Below are 22,900 nucleotides of genomic sequence, written 5' to 3'. Positions count from 1 at the left end.
TAGAGAGATATAGAGATATGATAGATATAGATATAGAGAGATGATAGAGAGAGATATGATAGAGAGAGAGAGCAATGATAGAGAGATGATCGAGAGCGAGATGATACAGAGAGAGATGATAGAGATGATAGAGACAGAGATGATAAAGAGAGAGGAGATAGAGAGAGATGATAGAGATATAGAAATATGATAGATAGAGAGAGATGAAAGATTGAGAGCGATGATCGAGAGAGAGCGATGATCGAGAGCGAGAGATGATACAGAGAGAGATGATACAGAGAGAGATGATAGAGAGAGAGAGATGATAGAGAGAGATGATAGAGACAGAGATGATAGAGAGAAAGAGGGAGATGATAGAGAGATGATAGAGAAAGAGAGAGATGACCGAGCGAGAGATGATCAAGAGAGAGAGAGAGAGATGATAGAGAGATGATAGAGAGAGATATAGAGATATGATAGAGAGAGAGAGGATAGAGAGATGATAGATAGAGAGAGATATGATAGAGAGAGATATGATAGAGAGAGAGCAATGATAGAGAGATGATCGAGAGCGAGATGATACAGAGCGAGATGATAGATTTAGAGAGAGAGATGATAGAGAGCGAGAGAGATGATAGAGAGTGAGAGATGATAGAGAGAAATGATATAGAGAGATGATAGATAGAGAGAGAGATGATAGAGAGATTATAGAGAGAGCGATGATAGAGAGAGATGATAGTTAGAGAGAGATGATAAAGATAGATAATAGAGAGAGCGATGATAGAGATATGATAGATATAGATATAGAGAGATGATAGAGAGAGAGATGATAGCGAGAGAGAGATGATAGAGAGAGATGATAGAGAGATGATAGAGAGAGATGATAGATAGAGAGAGATGATCGAGAGCGAGATGATACAGAGCGAGATGATCGAGATTATAGCGAGAGAGATGATAGAGAGAGACAAAGATGATAGAGAGAGAGCGAGATAGATGATAGAGAGCGAGAGATGGTATAGAGAGAGATGATAGAGAGAGACAAAGATGATAAAGAGAGAGAGCGAGATAGATGATAGAGAACGAGAGATGGTATAGAGAGATGATAGAGAGAGAGATGATAGAGAGAGAGATGATAGAGAGAGACAGAGATGATAAAGCGAGAGGAGATAGAGCGAGATAGATGATAGAGAGATGATAGAGATATGATAGAGAGAGATGATAGATAGAGAGATGATCGAGAGCGAGATGATAGAGAGAGAGATGATAGATAGAGAGAGAGAGAGAGAGTAGTAATTGACAGTAATATTCTGTCTCTCTCTCTTCCTACAACCTCCCTCTATTATCTATCTGTCACTCTTTTCCCTCCAGTCATATGACAATCTCCCTCCTCCTCTTCTTCTACAACTGCTCTTCATTTCAACAACTTGTTTTGGCTTCTCTCCTCCTCCTCCTCTCTTCCCTCCCCCTCTCAACTTTTTTCATTCTCTCAGCTCTCAATCCTTGGTATAGTCCACCGCCATGCTGCTTTCTAGACCTACTGACATTCCACTAGAATATTCTACACTACTCTACTCTGCTCCATCCCTCCCGTTAGGCATTAGATTATTTTGCTCCCTAATCCCATAAGGTCACCCCTTCATCTTTGCCCTCCATTCCTCCTCCTTCACACTCTCTCCTTCAGAAGGAGCACAGGTCAGATGTGTAGCTAACCTTTTCAAAGCAGGGAAGCCATGTAACAAACGGTTAATTAGCTCCTACAATAGCCTCTCCACTTTATATGTGGACACTACTGATCTCTGTTCACAATCTGTTCATTAAACTGAATCACATTCAGTTCAGATATACACCGTGTGTACAAAACATACCCCGTTCAAAGGCACTTAAAACTTTTTCTTGCCCATTCAACCTCTGAATGGCACACATACACAATCCATGTCTTAACTGTCACATGGCTTTAAAATCCTTCTTTAACCCGTCTCCTCCCCTTCATCTACACTGATTGAAGTGGATTTAACAGGTGACATCAATAAAGGATCATAGCTTTAACCTGGATTCCCCTGGTCACTCAGTGTTCAGTATTAACATTCAGCGATATTAGGCCTGGTTCAGAGATATAAAAATTCTGTTGCAGTGTGTCCATTTTTAACCAAAGGTATTTGAAAATGTAAATGCATGCATGGAACTCTAGTTTTCTATTATTCAAATACAGAATTAGCCATTGGCCCATTTCCATTTCGCTCACATTGAAATGGCTGTCAACTGCTTGCATTCACTCCAAAATAACATCTTAAAAGCCCAGAGCTCATTTTTAAATGTGCATGAGCATATGTCCACTCATACTCATGTTCCCCTTTGAAATTGCAGGTAATATTATGCATTGCTCTCTGTGTTCAATTATGTCTGCATGTGGTGGGGCTGGAATGTACGGTTGGTCCTAAATTAAAGTGATTTTGCCTGGTCTGAGTTAGTGATACAGCAGTGAAATAGGAGAGAGAGGGGAGTGGACTGAAACCTTGAGCTTCCAGAGCAGAGCACTGAACACTCCGTATCTCACACACACACAACGCTGGGCAGACAGACGGACGGACGGAAGGAAGGACGGGGGAATAAGCTTATTTCATTAATTCATAAATAACCAAGATTCCCTCAAAAACAGCACACTGATGAGTTCCCTGCTCCGCTCCCTCCGTCTCCCAGTGTAATTAGCTACTGTAGCGTTCGATGCCTCTCTGCTTTCTTTCCTCAGCTGCTCACTCGCTCATATTTAATTTAGGTGCCGATCCCAAATGGCACCCTATTCCCTTTATAGGGCACTACATATGACCAAGTTCCATAGGGCTCTGGACAAAAGTAGTGCACTATAGGGTGCCATTTGGGATGCACGGGTGTGTGATGGAGAGAAAGGGCTCTCTATAAAGCCCATCAACCCCCCATGGAGTTGTCCAACCCTGGACATACAGAGACCCGGGAGGGACGACGACAAAGTCTATATGATGTTTTATCTCTGGAGTGCATCGATTGTATTTTCAAGACGGGTCAACCAATTTCCCAGGTGTTATCTGCCAAGGTATTATATGAGAGCCAGTACAAAACCAGCAGCTATCCGCCATTCTCCAGTCAGAGTGGTGATTTAGGTTGGCCAATATAACAGAGTAATAATAAATAATAATAATAATATAATAATTAGTCATTTAGCAGACGCTCTTATCCAGAGCGACTTACAGAGTGGTCTATAGGTTGTGGTCCTCCAGGGTTGTGATGGCTGGGATATGGGACATAGAGGGACACAGGTGTGGGAGGATCTTTTTCCACCTGTGACTTCCTGCAGCAGGCAGCACTCAAAGACTTCTCACTAAACCTCAAATAGCAATGGAAACCTGTCTGGTCGTGGGGATGGGAGTGGGCCGGGCATACTGTAGCTGCCTGGTCCAGTTTTGCCTGGATGGTTGTGTCTGGATGTCTCCTCTCAGGGTCCTGAGACTGATGTGATTGGGGTTTTGGAAGGTAGTGAGGGGGCTGCCAAGCAGGAGAGCTCATTAGTCAGAGAGATGCACTGTGTCTGTCTGTCTGTGTCGCTCTCTCTCTCTGTGTGTGTATTTGTGTGTCTTTGAGCGCAGAATGGGGGCCCTGCTGCTCTCTACACCCAGTGTGAGCTTCTTATGTAATTGGTGGGGACAGAAGGCCGGGACACACACTGTCACACCCGGGCTCCCGCTACCTACTACTCAGCTGTGCTGTGGGAGGAACGGAGAGGCTGGGGGGCGAGTGGTGAGGCAAGGGCAGCGAGGCTCCTGCCAGTCTTCCTCTATGGAGGCAGGGCTGACATTTACCATGGAAGGCTGTGGGTTGAGGCTGCTTCTGCTGCTCACACATACGCTACTGCAGACTAAAATGAATAAAAGTGTCTGAAATTGATCAGGCTCTGGCTGATGAAGCCCCAGGATGGGGTCCAGAGCAATGATGGAGAGTGACCAGAAAGGTCTGAGACAGAGAGAGAGAGAAATAAGGCTCTAAGCTCCCATTTCATTCACTCTGCTGCCATGGACACAGTGGCAGGTCAATCACTGCCTGTGGTTCATCTGACATGGCATTCAACTGGTGAAGCTGTTGATCTAAGTGGTGTGCTGACATGAAAATAGCCAGAATATCTAACCACTGCATTTATTACAAAGGGCCAGTCAATCATAAATAACATTCTCCTGGGCCGACACTGACAAATCTATGTTTGAAAAGCCGAAAATACAAATGTCTTCCTCTTTGTTTCATACTGTGAACACAGTTATATGAGTTTGAGTCATGGAATAGGGCCCTCAGTTGCATAACGCTCTCATGTCATGTACTTTCACCCCCAAGTACAAGATCCTAGTTATGTCACAAGCCAATATTTCTCTCTGTGTGGAGGAGGCGCCCATCTTTTCCGTGCCAGAGAGCAGGTGACAGAGGACATTAAATGTTACTCTGACCTTCCTCCCCCTCTCTCTCTTTCCCTCCCTCCCTCCCTACTTCTCTCTCCTTCCCCGTCTCCAGGACTAGGCCATAGATGACTGGGATGGCGACAACACAAGCCCTGGCGCTCCACTCCCGGAGCAGCACAGTAAATATTAAAGGAAGTTCATCAAAGTATCATTCAAGGCTGCAGTGAAGACAGCTGGCGTGCCATCAAAGGCAATGAAACATATGGCGGGATGACAACACGCACCATCGCCCGCCGCCTGCCTGTCCAAGTTAGGGATTCTTTCTGTTGTTCTGATCACTTTTTCCTCGGTTGTGTTCTTATCTGTCTGTTTACTTGTTGTGAAAATTGAGTTATGCCTTAAGTCTCTGAATGGCTTTGGCAGTTATCAAGAGTGGCGCTGCACCAAATGGCACCCTATTCCCTACATAGAGCCCTATGGGCCCTGGTCAAAAGTAGTGCACTACTTAGGGACCTGGTCAAAAGTAGTGCACTATTTTGGAAATAGGGTGCCATTTGGGATGCAACCAGTGTGTCGCTGTATTACTGGGGAGCAGAGGATACAGTGTAAAGTCAGAGCATGCCTCTTCAACTGGAGCCATTACAGCAGACTTTTAGAAGGTTTACTAAGTTCTTTGTGGGCCTATCAAAGCCTCTTTAAAGAACAGAAGCAGGCCCGCTTGTGGGAGACATTCTAAATGATCAGTGGAAGCGTGGTGCAGTCTCTCTACTTTTCTGTGGGAGAGAGTATGCTTACCGATGCCTGGGTGGAACAGATAGCCACATATTATAAGTATGAGCCAATCCTCTATAGGTAGGCCTGAGCGTGGGTGTACAGACATATGAGTGTACTGTTGAAAATGAGAGCAGCTTATACAAGCCTAGTAATGTCTTTGTTTCAGTGTGTGTCCATGTATGTACATTGCTTCTTTTATGAACACCTCTGTCCCCTTGTGTAGGCGTTCTCTCTGGCTGTATGTGAGCAATGAGCACTGTGCTGAATCTATGTACTGCAGGTGCCAGTCTCTGCCTAGTGTCTGTGTTTTTGTCCATGTGTGTGCATGAGAGTGTGTGCGTTCACCTTCACAGTTGATGTGTATTAACTGTGACTGCATGGGCTATAGTTCAGAACAGCTTGCTCTCATTAGTGCTTATAGCTGTCCATCCCACCCAAGCTCCTTCCCCACGGGGCAGCTTAGCCCCTTCATCCCCACACTGATATGGACCTCAGCCCTGGCCACTCCCCAGTCCCCACACCAAACACTGACTGACTGACGACCATACCACACAGTGGGTGAGATGGAGCCGGGCCCTTACTAGCCACTAAACATCCACATCTGACAGAAACCTCTGCTAACCCCACAGAATGAGAGGGGTGAGTAGAGGTCAGATACAGCATGGTGACCAGGGACACAGAGGTCACTGACAGGGACACTAACTATCCAACAATCCCTCTGTAGCTAGATCCCCTATTCAAGGGCAATGCCCATTCCCTAGATTTCCTGCCTTCATGTCACACTTGGCCAGATCATTAGAACACAGTGAACTACTGTGACCTGGGAGTCAAATGAGGTTGCCGATGTATTTATTTATACAGAGAGAAGAGAAGAACCACAAACAACAACAACAACAATTGATGACAGAGGAAACTGCTCTTTATATAATCTGTAGGATCTGGTGAGGATGGTGTGAGAGGGTGAGACATGCAGGAGAGAAGGGGGAGGAGGAGAAGAGGTGAGGAGGACGTGAGGAAGTCAATGATCTGCCGTTAAATGCTCTCATTAGTTGAAATGGGATGAGATGGGCTAAGGTGATGGGGTGGCTTTAGTTTAGAGGACTCTGGGATGGACACTGCGTATACGGTGTTGGTTTAAGCCCAGATAGGAGAGAGCGGCAGCTCTCCTACTGATAGCAGTGCTGCTGATAAGACAGGGCCCCTATCACCACCTCTCTCTCTGCCTCGCTCCCTCAATCCCCATTCCCCTCGCAGCCAGAGAGAGAGGGGGGGATGGCCATACAGGGAGTGATGGAGAGATTAGAGAGAATGTGGGAGGCGTGGCACTAGTGGAGCGATGGAGAGGGGTTAAACGGAAAGGGGAGGGCTGGGTCGAGGAGAGAGGAAAGTTAAGGAGAGAGGGAGAAAGTCAAAGCTTTCAGCCCACTGCGGTTCCTGTTTCTCAATGGTCCAAACCTGTGGTATGACCGGCATGGCTTCATATGAGGACACAAAGAACTACGTTTCCTGTCTGAAATCAAATACGGGCTCTGACTGAAAACCATGTGGAAGCTTCCCTTCCCAAGCTCGCTATCCTTTACTTCCATCAACTAACCTCATTAGTATTGAACATAAACCTAGGAAAGGAATCCACTTTGGATGTGGAGTGATGCAGCCATCTTCTTTTAGAGAACCCTTACAGTAGTCCCAGCAGAGAGAGAGGCAGAGAGGGGTGAAATGAAAAGATGAAGGAAACAACCACAGAAGTCAAGAAAGCCCTTAAAACACACAGAACATGTTTTAGGTCTACACTGAAGTGTTTTTCTTTGGGATTACTGCTTTTGTTTCAACCAATTTATCAATGTTGCAAAAACTTGTTTTGGCATGGCGTAGGTCAAAGCTCAGTGTATACAAGACAAAATATTCAAAACACTGATGCAGAGGCACTCCAAACTGTAGGAAGGTTTGGGCTCCTGCATCAGTTTGTGCGAGTGTGTCTGTGTGATGGAGTGTTTGTGTGCAATTGGGGCCTACGCAGCCTGTAACAAGATGTAATTAACAAGAATAATGGCTGTGCCCTCCTCCAACCGTGATCGAGTGAAGCGTTGATAGCCGCTCGATCCGCGGACGCAATCGTGTCTACTTTTCTGCTGAGGACCAGATATGAGCTGGCTGTGGCAGGCAGGGAATTATAATAAGACTGTCTGGCTTAATGACTAGAGAGTGGCCATGCCGGCTCAACTTCACACTTCAGAGCTCAACTTCAACTTAAGCAAGGACGGCGACTGCTTACTTACTCAAGCACATTCTAAAACCACCAAAACTTTAACACAACATCGATGTTTTTAGGTAATAACAAATAGATAAAATCTGTTTTATTTTTAAATGAGCATGAGTTACACTTGCCACCTATTAAAAACGTTAGTGAGTGTATGCTGTACCTACCTCTCAATGATGTCAGCGATGACACAGGCAAACATCTGCAGGCCCTCCGGTAGCTGCAAGGCCACTGTGAACAGAAACAGCCAGACAGTCAGAGGTAAGGTTAAGAGAACAACCTAGCCAGGCTACACACACAGCTGCACTTTGAGTGACCACCACATTATTTAATACATCCTAGACAGCATATACATGTACAGTGGGGAGAACAAGTATTTGATACACTGCCGATTTTGCAGGTTTTCCTACTTACAAAGCATGTAGAGGTCTGTCATTTTTATCATAGGTACACTTCAACTGTGAAAGACGGAATCTAAAACAAAAATCCAGAAAATCACATTGTATGATTTTTAAGTAATTAATTTGCATTTTATTGCATGACATAAGTATTTGATACATCAGAAAAGCAGAACTTAATATTTGGTACAGAAACCTTTGTTTGCAATTACAGAGATCATACGTTTCCTGTAGGTCTTGACCAGGTTTGCACACACTGCAGCAGGGATTTTGGCCCACTCCTCCATACAGACCTTCTCCAGATCCTTCAGGTTTCGGGGCTGTCGCTGGGCAATACGGACTTTCAGCTCCCTCCAAAGATTTTCTATTGGGTTCAGGTCTGGAGACTGGCTAGGCCACTCCAGGACCTTGAGATGCTTCTTACAGAGCCACTCCTTAGTTGCCCTGGCTGTGTGTTTCGGGTCGTTGTCATGCTGGAAGACCCAGCCACGACCCATCTTCAATGCTCTTACTGAGGGAAGGTTGTTGTTGGCCAAGATCTCGCGATACATGGCCCCATCCATCCTCCCCTCAATACGGTGCAGTCGTCCTGTTCCCTTTGCAGAAAAGCATCCCCAAAGAATGATGTTTCCACCTCCATGCTTCACGGTTGGGATGGTGTTCTTGGGGTTGTACTCATCCTTCTTCTTCCTCCAAACACGGCGAGTGGAGTTTAGACCAAAAATCTCTATTTTTGTCTCATCAGACCACATGACCTTCTCCCATTCCTCCTCTGTATCATCCAGATGGTCATTGGCAAACTTCAGACGGGCCTGGACTTGCGCTGGCTTGAGCAGAGGGACCTTGCGTGCGCTGCAGGATTTGAATCCATGACGGCGTAGTGTGTTACTAATGGTTTTCTTTGAGACTGTGGTCCCAGCTCTCTTCAGGTCATTGAACAGGTCCTGCCGTGTAGTTCTGGGCTGATCCCTCACCTTCCTAATGATCATTGATGACCCACGAGGTGAGATCTTGCATGGAGCCCCAGACCGAGGGTGATTGACCGTCATCTTGAACTTCTTCCATTTTCTAATAATTGCGCCAACAGTTGTTGCCTCCTCACCAAGCTGCTTGCCTATTGTCCTGTAGCCCATCCCAGCCTTGTGCAGGTCTACAATTTTATCCCTGATGTCCTTACACAGCTCTCTGGTCTTGGCCATTGTGGAGAGGTTGGAGTCTGTTTGATTGAGTGTGTGGACATGTGTCTTTTATACAGGTAACGAGTTCAAACACGTGCAGTTAATACAGGTAATGAGTGGAGAACAGGAGGGCTTCTTAAAGAAAAACTAACAGGTCTGTGAGAGCTGGAATTCTTACTGGTTGGTAGGTGATCAAATACTTATGTCATGCAATAAAATGCAAATTAATTACTTAAAAATCATACAATGTGATTTTCTGGATTTTTGAGATTCCGTCTCTCACAGTTGAAGTGTACCTATGATAAAAATTACAGACCTCTACATGCTTTGTAAGTAGGATCGGCAGTGTATCAAATACTTGTTCTCCCCACTGTATATTGTTGCTTATGTTATTACTTCAGAGTGCTTCACTGAGACAGAAGGAAGCTGACATTTCAAGGTAATTTTCTCTCAACCATTGCATTACTGTTGTCTTATCTTACTGAGTGATGCACTACAGGAAATGGAAGTGTATCAGCTCTGCTCTGTCTTCACACTTCCCTTTTCCCCTACCAATCCATTAGTCACCTTTTCTCCACCTGTCTCTCTCAATGACAGCCAACAGCTTTATGAGTCACAGTCACACACACAAATATCCCTCTCACCATGCAGACAACTAAGGATCAGGAAACTTTGTGCTTCTTCTCATGCGGCATTAAGATAGCATGAAGAAATTGATCAAATCGCTGTGAAATGGGAATCAAGCAATCACACAAAGGAACGATTGGTCCTGCTGCTGATGTGAAGGGCTGAGAGCAGCGTGTGTTTCCGGTAGGACCTTATCCGAGTGTGACACCAGTTAAGACAAATCAATGGAAAATTATTTCATCAGGAGGTTGACTCATTGCCAGGGTTGAGACGCACAATATCACACCTCTTTAAATGATGGCAACAACTTTACAGAGAAATAAATACTATAAAAAAAGGCATGCTCTCTCAAAATGTAGCCTATAGCAGTTTCTTACCCAATTTCCTTTTATTGTTGAGAATGTGCAAGATTTAGGTTGTAAACATCAAATAAACATGATGACGTATCAGACATAACACAAATATTGCTGATATAGAGATCTAGGCTATAGGACATGGAGAAACAGCTACTCTTAAAGTCAGAGGAAGAGGAGGAGGGGTGGGGTAATATCTGCGACTGAGAAATGGCATAACTCCTTGGGAAAACGTACAGAAAACTGGTCAGACAAACAACTTCTGTGGCGGACCACAATTAAACCCATATTTCAAACACAGACAGCGCTATACAGTGACCAACATATAATTGTTAATTATTTTTCAATTTCGTGATTACGTTCTTGTCTCATCGCTGCAACTCCCCAACGTGCTCAGGAGAGGAGATGGTCGAGTCATGCGTCCTCCGAAACATGACCCGCCAAACAGCGCTTCTTAACACCCGCTCGCTTAACCTGGAAGCCAGCCGCACCAATGTGTCGGAGGAAACATCGTTCAACTACCAACCGAAGTCAGCCTGCAGGCGCACGGCCCACCACAAGGAGTCGCTAGAGCGTTATGAGCCAAGTAAAACCCCCCGGCCAAACCCTCCCATAACCCGGACGACGCTGGGCCAATTGTGCACCGCCCTATGGGACTCCCGGTCACGGCCGGTAATGACACAGCCTGGGATCGAACACCAGGCTGTAGTGACGCCGCAACACTGCGATGCAGTGTCTTAGACCGCTGCACCACTCGGGAGGCCTAAGTGACCTACATTTCTAACAAAACATGATTATTTTCTGTCATATATTACAAATACTGTAGCCACAGTCAACAGTAGTAGGCAAAACTTACAAAACAGGGGTTATGTACAACATAGATTCACTCAAAACTAGGCTAGTAGGCTAGTTCATCCATCCCTGGCAAAGTGCATACAGGTGTTGCAGGTTCTGCAATGTTGGCAAATGTACAACACATCACAATCCTTTAAGTTTTCAATTGATGTCATATTAATTTCACATTGGAACAGATCCATTTTGAATAACAAAGAGGGGTTTTCTCCTCACATCAAGCCCTTGCCTCATCCTTGCGCAAATTGGTTATCCAGAGCTGTTGTCTTGGTAACAGACTGATGTCCTTATGTTGGCGTGGTTACATATTGTGCTATGCATACTTATGTAAAGTGCTCAGCATGAATGAATATTTAGCCTTTCTTTACGCAAATGGGATTATATCACAGTGTGATATTTCATATTTGTGTACAAGTCGTTCGTCCACTGTCCTCTGTTTCACAAATCCCTTTTGATTTGATGTCATTTTCAGTAATTGAAGGAACACTTTAAAATGTTTTCCTGCATCAAAGGTACTGTAACACACTCTCCATTTACAGTGCGTGCTAAGATCAGTGGGCTGGCTCTAGCAGACACTGGGACTCATGGAGTGTCTGGCGGGACTGACTGGAGGGTGTGTTTAAATCAACCTTAGATACAGCAGGAAGAGAGTGTTGATAATGTTTCACTGTCAGACAGACCCTGTCACACATCACCTTGCTAAACCAATCAATGTAGCTACAGTGAATGGACACAGAGAGCAGTGTTGATAAATATTTAATTAGGCCTATGTTCACATACTGCAGTGGTTTCCTACAGCAAAGATAAACAGGACTGAACAATAAAAAATGGCTTAGGAAAAATAAAAAGGAGGCTGACAAAAAGAAAGGATGTCTCTGAAGTGTGATGGATGGAGGAGAGAGGGAAGGAGGAGAGGAGTGTGTATCGTTCTAATGAAAGGTTAAGGGATCATTGTGCACCATGTAGTCAGACAGAGACAGGTCATTACCTGGGAAAGGGCAAGTTTATTAACCGAGAAAGGTTTCTAAGCCTCACCACAGCCCTAGCTGACAGAAGCCAAGAGCTCTCTCTCCATCTGCTCTCAGTGCTAAAGCCTCTGCACAGGCTCTGCACAAGGGTTTAGAATAATTTGTGTGTGTGTACACATGTGAGCTGAAATGTCATGAATGTCACAGGAGCATTAACACAAATCAAATGCCAAGAATGCTTGCGTGTTTGTCATTCACCCTCTCACGGACATACGTACCAACATGCGCAGAAATTATGATAGTCTGTGATTGGTTTGAGTGTCGGCCTGACAGCCAGTGCACGGTCTGCTGTCATGTTTCTTAAGGAGGAACATCTTGCACGTGCAGGAGGAAATAAAATGGCTCTGTACTTTTAGCTCGAGAGGCGTTCTGCACTTGCGGCTGCACTGGCTGGCAGAAAGGGGTGTTTCTGTCTGGGAGGTGTCCACAGAGAGTTGGTGTAGCAAGGAGTTTTAGTGTGTGAATGGAGAAAAAGGTCAGCTGAGGAACTAAAAAACCTAGTTCTCTTCCAAGTCCCCAATCCTGTCTAGCCGGGCCCCAGCACTGAGATTTGTACTGTTTCAGATTTGACTTTTGTCTAGAATAGTTTTAGCATTCTATAACAGTGTGGACTGTTCAGTTCAGTCTGTACTTATTCCACGTAGTCGTTAGGGTTACACTATATTGTGGGCCACACAGTCAGCACTCAGATTTGTGCTGCTGCAGAAAACAAGACTTCACTTTCCTTCTAAAACATTCTCGAAAAAACATCTGTAAACTTCTGTAGATGTAACATCGAAAGAATTCAGAGGCGTTAAACGAGAAGACCAGAGGGAAATCATGCGCATCTGCGAGTGCTACTGCTAACCTTTTTGATTATTTGCGATGCTGTTGTGTCTCTTCTGAGAGACAAACTATTCTGTGTTAGTTTGGCAGCCCTGAGGGAAACATTTTCATGATTCCTCCAGACACACAAGGTTGTTTTTGCCTCTCCGTTCACTTTGCCCTGCCTGTTTCCTGCCTTCCACTTTCACAGGTACAATTCAGTGTGCAAGGCTGAACAACTGTCGTGAGAAAAAATTCAGCAAAGGAAAAACAAGGACAACAGAGACAACTTGAGGTATGATAAAGAATGTGATCAGTTAAACTATTGCTTTATTATTTAACAATAATGGATGTAATAATAATTTGGATGCTGCTTATATTTGTCCTATTTCATTGGAAATGTGTTTTTTGCATATCCCAACTCCCCGAGACAACTTCAGAGAGTGGGGTCACGGCCAGGGTCAGTCATTATCAACAGCGAACCTGGAGCAATTAGGGTTAAGTGCCTTGCTCAAGGGTACATCAACAGATTTTTCAACTTGTCTGCTTGGGGATTCCAAATAGCAGCCTTTCGGTTAGTGGCCCAACGCTCTAACCAATAGGCTACCTGCCGCCCAACATGAAATTGCTCCTGCACCACTTCAAAATGTTCTACATTTGGTGCAAAGAAGAATAGAAGCATTCTGATGATTCCATTTTGAGCCTTAAAAATAATCTATCTGTACATTCTGTTCATTTTCAGAAAGAATAGCGCAGGTTCTTGAGATACCATGAAAATTGTCTGAAATTATCACAGTCAAATCTGAAATATCTGACGTTTCTAAGGAGCTATGGTAACTCTCCAGAACCAAATGTATGCTCACTTAGCTGTTGCTTCTGTTTACACTCAACAATCAAGGCTGGGCAGTAAAAACAATGGTGTTTGCTTGCTTCATTTCATTCCATTCCATTCCAACTGGAAGTGAAAAGACCAAAACAAAGAGGCCAATTCAACTGAGAATGAGCAAGAGAGGCTGAGTGGAAGGGGTTCAAAGCCCAGTTAGAAACAGATGGACTCAGAAGGAGATGGAGGGGAGAGAGAGGGGTAGAGTGCAAAAGAGATGATAAGGTGATTTTTGGTTCTGCGAGCCTAGAGAGAGAGGAAGCTCTCTAATGAAACCATCACACAACAGAGACATGGGTTATATCCTAAATGCCACCCTATCCTCAATAGTACCTAAAGGGCTCTGGTCAAAAGTAGTGCACTGTATAGGGAATAGGGTGCCATTTGGGACGTAGTTGGAGAGACAGGCAGACTGAGTCACACCAAAGCTCATCTCATCCCAACTATGGGGACCAGTCAAAGACCACCCCATTCTCCCTGCACACCACCACCTGTTACTTAGCTTACAGTATGAAACGCTTGTTGTTGGCTGTCATTTACATCAACAGGAGATCAGCGTTTTGGCATGGCTCTTTCAGTAACACCCGGGTGGATACGGGAGTTTAGATTTTTGGCAACATTGGGTGGATTACTCCTACGTGTCTTTAATTAAGTTAGCATGTTTCACACCATACTGATATTGACATTTTTAGTCATTTAGCAGACGCTCTTATCCAGAGCGACTTACAGGAGCAATTATGGTTAAGTGCCTTGCTCAAGGGCACAGACAGATTTTTCACCTAGTCGGCTCGGGGATTAGAACCAGCGACCTTTCGGTTATTGGCACAACGCTCTTAACCACTAAGCTACCTGCTGCTATTTTCTTCATTGTTCCCTCTTTCCCTCCATTCTAGCTCTCTAGGTTTAATTGTTAGACAAGAGTATCAGTGCCATCACTGTCAACTGTATGTGTGAATGCACTGTGCAGTGGGAATGCAGGGACTTGGGTCTGCTATAAGATATTGTATCAGAGTGACAGGGAGTGACTCACAAGCCACAGTGGTGGAGGAGGAGGCTGTGCAGCCAGGGGGCTCTGAGGACACTCTTCTGGAGAGACTCTTCAGCTACTACGGCCCCGACCAGGGGGACAACAAGGGACACGCCCTGCTCCTGAAGAGCGACAAGCCGCATCATTTCCTGTTGGGCCACAACCCAATAACCTCTCATCCCTCTCATCACCATCACAACCCAATAACCCCTCTCATCACCATCACAACCTAATATCCCCTCACCCCTCATCACCATCACAACCCAATAACCCCTTTCATCACCAGCACAACCAAATAACCCCCCCATTACCATCACGACCCAGTAACCCCTCACATCACAAACAAATAACCCCTCACGTCACCATCACAACCCAGTAACCCCTCACATCACCATCACAACCCAATAACCCCTCACCATCACAACCCAATAACCCCTCAGTTTGAGACATGACTCACAGTTTTACAGTGGCTGTGTTTGATCATGGACAATAATACTCTAGTCTAGCACAGGGTTTCCCAAACTCGGTCCTGGGGCCCCACCTGTGTGCACGTTTTGGTTTTTTCCCTAGTACTACACAGCTGATTCAAATAATCAAAGCTTGATGATCAGTTGGTTATTTGAATCAGCTGTGTAGTGCTCAGGCAAAAACCTAAAAGTGCACCCGGGGGGGCCCAGGACCGAGTTTGGGAAACGCTGCTCTAGTGAATGTCCTGAGGTTCATAGTTTATTTTGACGTCCTCTTGCTGTGAGGCAACTGCTGACAATAACGTTGACAGACAGTATTTGAACATGGTACTCCTATGTTAAGAGCTAGGCCTCCCTGGTAAAAACCACACACAGATATTACCAGAACAATAACCTTCGGGAAACCTTTCAGGAAAATACTATAACCTAAAAAAAAATTCAAATTGGATATCTCGTTCATTAATGGTGTCTGATCATAAATAGACATAAAACTGCATGATAAAGCATATCCGAGTATTCAGATAGCAATTTAACTTTCTATATAGCAACTCTACCTAGCTGAGGTTCTCCAGGTTTACGGTTATCCTTAGCCATACATTTGCCAGGAACTGATAGACACACCTTAGTCTTTTCCAGTAAGGCAATAGTGTAAGAAATATATTATCCAAGCCTAATAGAGTGTATCATCCAAGCCTTATAGATAGTAGAAATGTAATGAATAGGCCTATTCTGAGCTTACCTCTCTTAGACGTGGCCTGTCTCACCCGCCAGACTGTCTTGTGGATCTCAAAGTTGTAATTTGATGGCAAAGCGAGGATAGCCTCCTGTAACTCTGGGTCTTGCAGGATTTCATCAGGAATTTGATTGGCCACCCGCCGTGGTGCTCGTACTTGGGGAAAAATCAAATAATTTTACTGTGGGATATATTTGACAAATACAGACAAGACAGGAGGCTTCAGATAAAATACGGTGTAGGGGCATAGTCTGATATGATTATTGGTAATACCTTACATTAAGTTGCTCTTTTATATGAGTTGTTACATATTGTTTTAGTAATTGCTTTGAAATTCCACAGACCCTATTCATCTTGTATAGGTCTAATTACAAAAACCACAACTCCATATACAATTATAATCCAGTCACTATAACAACACTTTAATACAATGTTGTTGTAGTATATTACAGCATAACTAAGAGCAACCTACTGTAAAGCAGGGTTCCCCAACTGGCGGGCCGAATTTATTTGGTCACCCAAGTTTTCTGAGCAGATGATAAAAGTTAGATCCTGGACCTTAACATTTTTAAAAACATGTCCTATCATTTTCATATATTTCTTTCATGTAGATAAGTATCAAGTAAGTTAGCTAGCTAGCTATTCCCTCTTTCAACCCATTTGATTCAGCTTTCCTTGTTATTAGCATTAGCTGGTCGCTAGCTGTATCTGCGTCATAATTCTTTATTCATGGTGTCAATTTATTAGACTTGTCCCATACACCACGAACTTGGTTATTTGTCGTTTGATAGCATTAATATAACAGAGATTCATATTTACCGGTTGGTTTTTTGGCTGGAACGACTTGCGCTACGACTTGCGCTGCGACCGTGGGCGCCGCCATGTTTTCGGTGCATGTGGGAGCCAGAAAGGCAGCAGTAATCTAACGCAGAAGGCATCGTCGCAGGCGGAACAATCGATGTCCGTGGTTCTGAATTTCTATTGACACGAATTGATAGAAAATGTCGCATTTGTTCAGAATGGAATAGAAAATATATGATTTTTATTTCATCAACAGTAACCTTAATTCTTAGCAACATTATCAAATCAAACTTTTGTAGGCCTACTGTTCTCTTCTCTAGCTTCATCACAAGTTACAGATGTAGAATCTTAATTTGAGCCAGTTTGCTACAGCAGGAAAATAATCCTGCAGCAACAGAAAATGTTAATTATTATGTGGATTATAATGAATGGACATTTGTGTATGGGTTGATACATTTTTCGTTTGGGCAAATCATGACTGAAATTTCAAAGTGGAAATTACTAACTTTAGAAGCTCATTTGAAACAAAAATACACTACAAGTTTGCATTTCGTGCTTTGTAAGAACATTCTCAGCATCAAATTAAGATCCTACATCTGTATGAATAGATCCCAGTAATTTTCACCTCCTGTCTGTGCCATTGCTGTTCAGTGAGAATCTGGCTATCTATGAGACAGGAAAGGGACAGAAATGACTGACAAAATATCACGCCTACAAGAATTGAGAGGATTGAGATAGCTGCAGTGAAAATTACACTGCCTTATTTAGCAACAACATTTCCCATGTTTCCTGCTGCTTATTTATTTCTTACAGTGTTGTTGTCTCAAGTGTATGCTTCCCTGTAGGCCTACATATAATTTAGTATGTAAAATAGGCCTACAGCAAGCTACCTTTCTTGAAATTAAATTTTTACGACAATGGAAGACTGCTTGCTGTCAACTCCTGCATTTTCTGTAGTGGTCCTCTGTAGCTCAGCTGGTAGAGCACGGCGCTTGTAACGCCAAGGTAGTGGGTTCGATCCCCGGGACCACCCATACACAAAAATGTATGCACGCATGACTGTAAGTCGCTTTGGATAAAAGCGTCTGCTAAATGGCATATTATTATTATATTATTCTTCCATGCTATTGAAGTCTTCCATTAATTGTGTTGCACAGTTGTAATTGTAAGTAGGGTCACAACCCACTGGGTACAGACGTCAATTCAACATCTATTCCATGTTGGTTCAACGTAATTTCATTGAACAATGTTGATTCAACCAGTGTGTGGCCAGTGGAAAGACTCATGATCCTGGATACAGTGTTATCTTCTATCTGCAACCATTGTTATGAGTCCTCTTACCATATCAACAGTAATCATTGAGACTAATTAGCTGTGAAAGTCTCTCCTCCTGGGAGAACTACAGTCACTATATGGCACAGGGCACCAGCAGCACAGTAACACAACACATACAGTACTGTGCTGGCCTCCAGCCTCCAACATCTATCAGCTGGCCATCTGTACCATAGAAGGATCATTCTAATTGTATAGTCTTATTGTGCTCTCTACCAGGAAAAACATTCAATTTAAATGTTTAGGTAACTTAATTTACATTAGGTTTAGGTCTATATACTTGTTATGTGGGTTGTTGATTTTCATTGATTGCCATGCACATCCTCCCAAGCCCTGTGAAACCATTACCCCTAATCTAATTGTATTAGCTCTGATTTTGGAACCTTGAAGCCTGAGATCTTCAAATGTAAATTCTAATGAAATCTTGACTAGGCCTTCTACAGTATTACACCTTGGCTATTAGTAAGAAATATCAATAATACCATTTATTTTCTTCAAATATGAGAAGAAGAATAGTGGGCTAGTATATCCTTCCTTATACATTACTTGTATAGGTGAGAAATTATCCCCATCAATTCATAATGTTTTCAGTAACCACCAATCAGTCCCTATCTGATTTAGAACTAGTGTGCTCTGGGCCTATTGGATGACAGATAAACAACCATCACCATTAAAGGGTAAGTAGGCCTACACTGTGCTCTTATCAAAACATAAAAACATAAGCTACAAATGTTTCCCTGAAAGAGAGAGAGAGAGAGAGAGAGAGAGAGAGAGAGAGAGAGAGAGGGGGTCATGGTCATGTGTATTGGTACCGCTTGTAATGGTACCGACCACATTTCTAAACCAAATTCCAGCATCTCTCAGAGCCTGCAGAAAATGAAGGATCTTGATGATTAGGCTAACATATGTGAAGAAAACAAGATATTAAATTGAGATACATAAGTTATTGTGTGTTTTATTTGGCACTGTTAATTTGTGTTAATAATATTGCACTCTAAACACGAAATTGGAATGTAGGTGATAATAAGATCATTGATATATTTTCCCTTCAAGTGGAGGGCTGAACATTCAGACTTTGCCAGCAAACACCGGAGAAAACGGAACGAGCCTACTCAGAGACGGACCGAGAGGGTGCAATGATGAGGCAGAGCGGACCCACAGCTCTACTTTCTTTAGTCTACCTTAAACGCAGGATGGCGAAAGTCTACATTCTCTGAGGAAGAGGCGTAAATTGAAAGATCTTTACAGATAAGACCGGAGAAAGGCACGAATTTTACAGCAGCTCCCAAACACTACGGGAAAGCGCGGGAATATATTATTGGAAGGATTTATACGGAACGAAACGCATCAAAATCCACGTTTTTAATGAGGATTTGAGGACCCGGCGCCTAATCCGACATCAGAGACTAAATGTGAATCTAAATAATTTATGTTAATGAAAGATTTGAACGAATATGATATGATCCATCCGACTTCGTTCGAGAACGAATTTAGATTGCCCTTTTAAAATGATTAACTCTCTATTTGGGGACAGGCTGTGAGCACAGTCGTTTTGCCCAGAAAATGGTGATAGCTGTTTTGCGTTCATTTGAAGTCAGTGTAAAAATTATGGTTATCAACGAATGAAACGAGCTGTAAGGTGCCTCTCACAAGCCGAACACCAGGGTTATTTTGCTTTTGAAATGATATTTTCAATGCATTTCTTCGCAACGCGTAACGTTACCCTTGCGTGTTTTCCCAATACTGCTTGAAAAGGTCCGTCCCATTGACTAGCCTACTCAACCCGATGAGAGGAGACTGACGTTCATTGACTATTTTATACATCACAACTGAATGTTTTGGCTGGACGGCAACCGCGACAGGAGGAGCTACATTAGACTCATCATAAAACAAAGAAACATTGACAACTTTTATTTTTATAACTTCGAAACTAGAGAGCGCACGTTTAGTCTGGAATACAAGAATATATGATTCTCAAAAGACAGAGGACGACATAAATCTTCCACCATGTTCAAAGGTGGTAAGTGTGCTTTAACTTTTTATCATGATCAATCCGACGGGCAGCAATTAGTTATTATTATGCCAACAACACCTTGTGCTTGTTCAGTAAATGTATCACTAATTTACCAATGAATAGTGCGCAAATGCTTAGTTGACTGCAAGGTGTTATGTTATCATGCATGCTGCTATGGGTGATGAAAAATATGTTATGATGATACAGTACACCAGCATGGTAGGCTAATGATTCTTGCAGGTAATGAGCGAGAACGTGGCAATTTATTGCGACGATGACATGGTTTCCAGATTTGCACAACATTAAACCCTGTGTGCGCGAGGCTGGCGGGAACGGAATATTCAGACATAGGCCTACCACGAATACTATATTTGATATTAACGGCTGATGCCGCACTGCAGTTTATGAGTTGTGTCCAGTCTGTCTCTCGGATAAGCATTATGTGCGCTCTGATTATAGCATTATTGGGCATTGATCTAGGGTTGGCTAGGTGATACGGACAAAACAGGCATGGCATAAGACTTTATGAAGGGTATTTTTGGGTGGTCAATAACCAGAATAAAATATTTTCCTCTTACATTGACAGTTACTCCTGACTTTATACAGTGATTGACGTTTACATAGAATTCAAACATTGATTTATGCTGACAATATCACGACCTGAACCACACATGAACACAAATTTAACTCCGTCTATCCCCATGTCAATCCACACACACACACACACACACACACACACACACACACACACACACACGCACACACACACGATTTCCATATTCTCATTGAATTTGTTGCTGAAGAACAGTCATTATTTGACCCTGAGTAGCAATGGACAAAGCAATGTTAATGCCCTAGTAATACCATTGTAATTGGTCTGCTGGTTTTAATGTGATCTTTCTGATGTTTTGCTCTAATGATCATTTGACTCCTTTGATTGTTTCAATATGAAGATTATGTAATTGAAGAAAGACAATTTCTAAAATCTTTCTTCATTATACTTCTGACAAAATGGTTCCTCTCATTTCGCCCAGCATCAATAAAAGGCCACTGTTTGGCTTTCAACTATGTGGGACTGCCTGTGCATTTTTCTCAACTCCTTTAATGCATGCAGCACTAGTGTAGCTCTCCCTGATGGTCATCGTCAGAATGATTATTGATCCAGGGTTGGAGATGTGACATATCTATGATGAACTCACATAGCCAGTAACTAACTGTCTGTGCTTCAAGGTCCCTGACCATTATCATTATGTGAAATGAACAGACTCTTAGAATCAGGTTAGCTAGGAACTCACTGTTGAGTCTGGAGATGGAGTACCCCATCCACTTAAAACAGAAGGTTACAGATGTAGGATCTTAATTTGAGCCAGTTTTCTACAGGAAAATAATCCTGCAGCAAAGGAAACGTGGATTATAATTAATGGACATTTTTGTAGGGGTTGATCCATTTTTCGTAAGGGAAAATCAAGTCTGAAATGGAAATTACAAACTTCAGAAGCCTTTTTAAACCTCAAATACACGACAAGTTTTACATTTCCTGCATTGCAGGAAAGTTCTCCTGCAACAGGAGAACTTTATGTAGTTTAATCCTGAGTGAGTTAGAATAGAGCGTTTTAGTGCATAATGTATGACTGAACACCAGGCCACTCTGCATACTGTCTACCAGCTGCAGTTTTCATGGTCATGTAAATGCTGCTCATGGTCATTGGATGGCTATTACTGTGGTACACTTTACAACCCACACTGAGAACACTTCACATAACATGCATGGCATAAATACTGTACAAGCATGACCAAGATAGTCTGGATAGCTGGAAAAAAATGTGTCGTTTGGCCAAGAACATACAATTATTTTATTGCAAATGTATTAACACATTTGCAATAAAATGTAACGACAATTCAAATGGTTAATTTGAAAGTTGTGTTGGTACTCTTGAATGTGCTTTCTTGCTTTTGAAGTCATTTAAACTAGTTCTCCTTTTGAGATATTGTGTTTGGGAGGTGATGTGTCATGAAAGAAAGATGTCGAAAATGGAATGGAAAAAAATATAGATTTCACACACAGAAACTCAGTATGCCAAAAAAAAATCCCTCCAATCAGAATAGACTGTCGATGAGGCATCAGTCAGCTTTGGCAGGAACAATTCAGAAGTTCTTTGGTGAGTTAGACATACAGTATATGCCTGGAACAACACGTTGTGGGGAGTCTGGCTGATGCATCCGGCCTGACATTTGGTGTGTGACACATTTCCCATTCAAAGTGAGTTACTGAGAGTGTAGCGTGACACGATGACAGCAGAAGCACTCCTCAGGTTGACGAGAGAAGTCGTGACTAGCTGTGGAATTATTACCATGTGATTAGCCTCGGAAACCCTGGCTTCTCACATTCTGTTCAAATAGTTGAGTCAACGAGACAAGATTTGAAAGGATGGCCACGTGAGACTACCAAGTAATGGACTGGAGCTGAACAGGGCGTCATGGGTATAGGCATTACATATGTTTTGTCACCCAATGGATGATTTGTATGTAGCTGCACTAGAGTAGTAAGCCTATCAACCTGATCTGAGTTTTGTTAATGTTGTATGGAATCCAAAGTAAGTCTGGTCAATAAGCCGACATTATGTGGAAATGTTCTCTGTCTAGACGTGCAGTACGCTATCTATGTATGCAAAGTGATGCAGGTGTGCCATGCCAGTCCTATCTGTGTGTGAACAGCATGTGTGTCTGAGTTTGCTTTCCCTGTTTTTGGTTTCTGTCCCTGTGTGTGTGGCCCTCTTGGTCAGTGCTAGTGGTCTGTTACCCTTCCCTGCTTCCCTGAGTTGCAGTGTCGCAGCTGGTGTGTTCTGATTACTATGCAGGTTATAAAAATAAATAAAGAGAGTCGCACACTCTATATATATAAATTCCCAGTAATTTATTGGGTAAAACACCAACGTTTCGGCATCACTGTGTTCGAAATGTTGGTGTCTTACACAATA

At 43.1% G+C, this 22,900-nt stretch overlaps 2 protein-coding genes across 4 annotated transcripts in view; one reads left to right on the top strand and one right to left on the bottom strand.

Moving 5' to 3' along the window:
* The window catches only part of LOC121567974 (2-(3-amino-3-carboxypropyl)histidine synthase subunit 1), a 101,159-nt gene extending 84,483 nt beyond the window's left edge, over positions 1–16,676 (bottom strand). For all 3 annotated transcript variants that reach the window (XM_041878402.2, XM_041878403.2, XM_041878404.2), the window contains exons 1-3: positions 16,595–16,676; positions 15,782–15,931; positions 7,593–7,656 (exon numbers count right to left, since the gene is read on the bottom strand). In XM_041878402.2, coding sequence (XP_041734336.2) covers positions 7,593–7,656; positions 15,782–15,931; positions 16,595–16,658 — 278 coding nt within the window. In that variant the 5' untranslated portion in view covers positions 16,659–16,676. The remainder of the gene's footprint in view (positions 1–7,592; positions 7,657–15,781; positions 15,932–16,594) is intronic.
* Positions 16,677–18,935: 2,259 nt separating this feature from the next.
* The window catches only part of LOC121567973 (reticulon-4 receptor-like 1), a 212,147-nt gene continuing 208,182 nt past the window's right edge, over positions 18,936–22,900 (top strand). Inside the window, exon 1 of the mRNA XM_041878401.2 lies at positions 18,936–19,928. Coding sequence (XP_041734335.1) covers positions 19,916–19,928 — 13 coding nt within the window. The 5' untranslated portion in view covers positions 18,936–19,915. The remainder of the gene's footprint in view (positions 19,929–22,900) is intronic.

Source organism: Coregonus clupeaformis, chromosome 6 (genome assembly GCF_020615455.1).
Source record: "Coregonus clupeaformis isolate EN_2021a chromosome 6, ASM2061545v1, whole genome shotgun sequence".
Lineage (NCBI taxonomy): Eukaryota > Metazoa > Chordata > Actinopteri > Salmoniformes > Salmonidae > Coregonus > Coregonus clupeaformis.
Note: the sequence above shows the minus strand (reverse complement) of the source record. Positions and strands in the feature narration are given on the sequence as shown.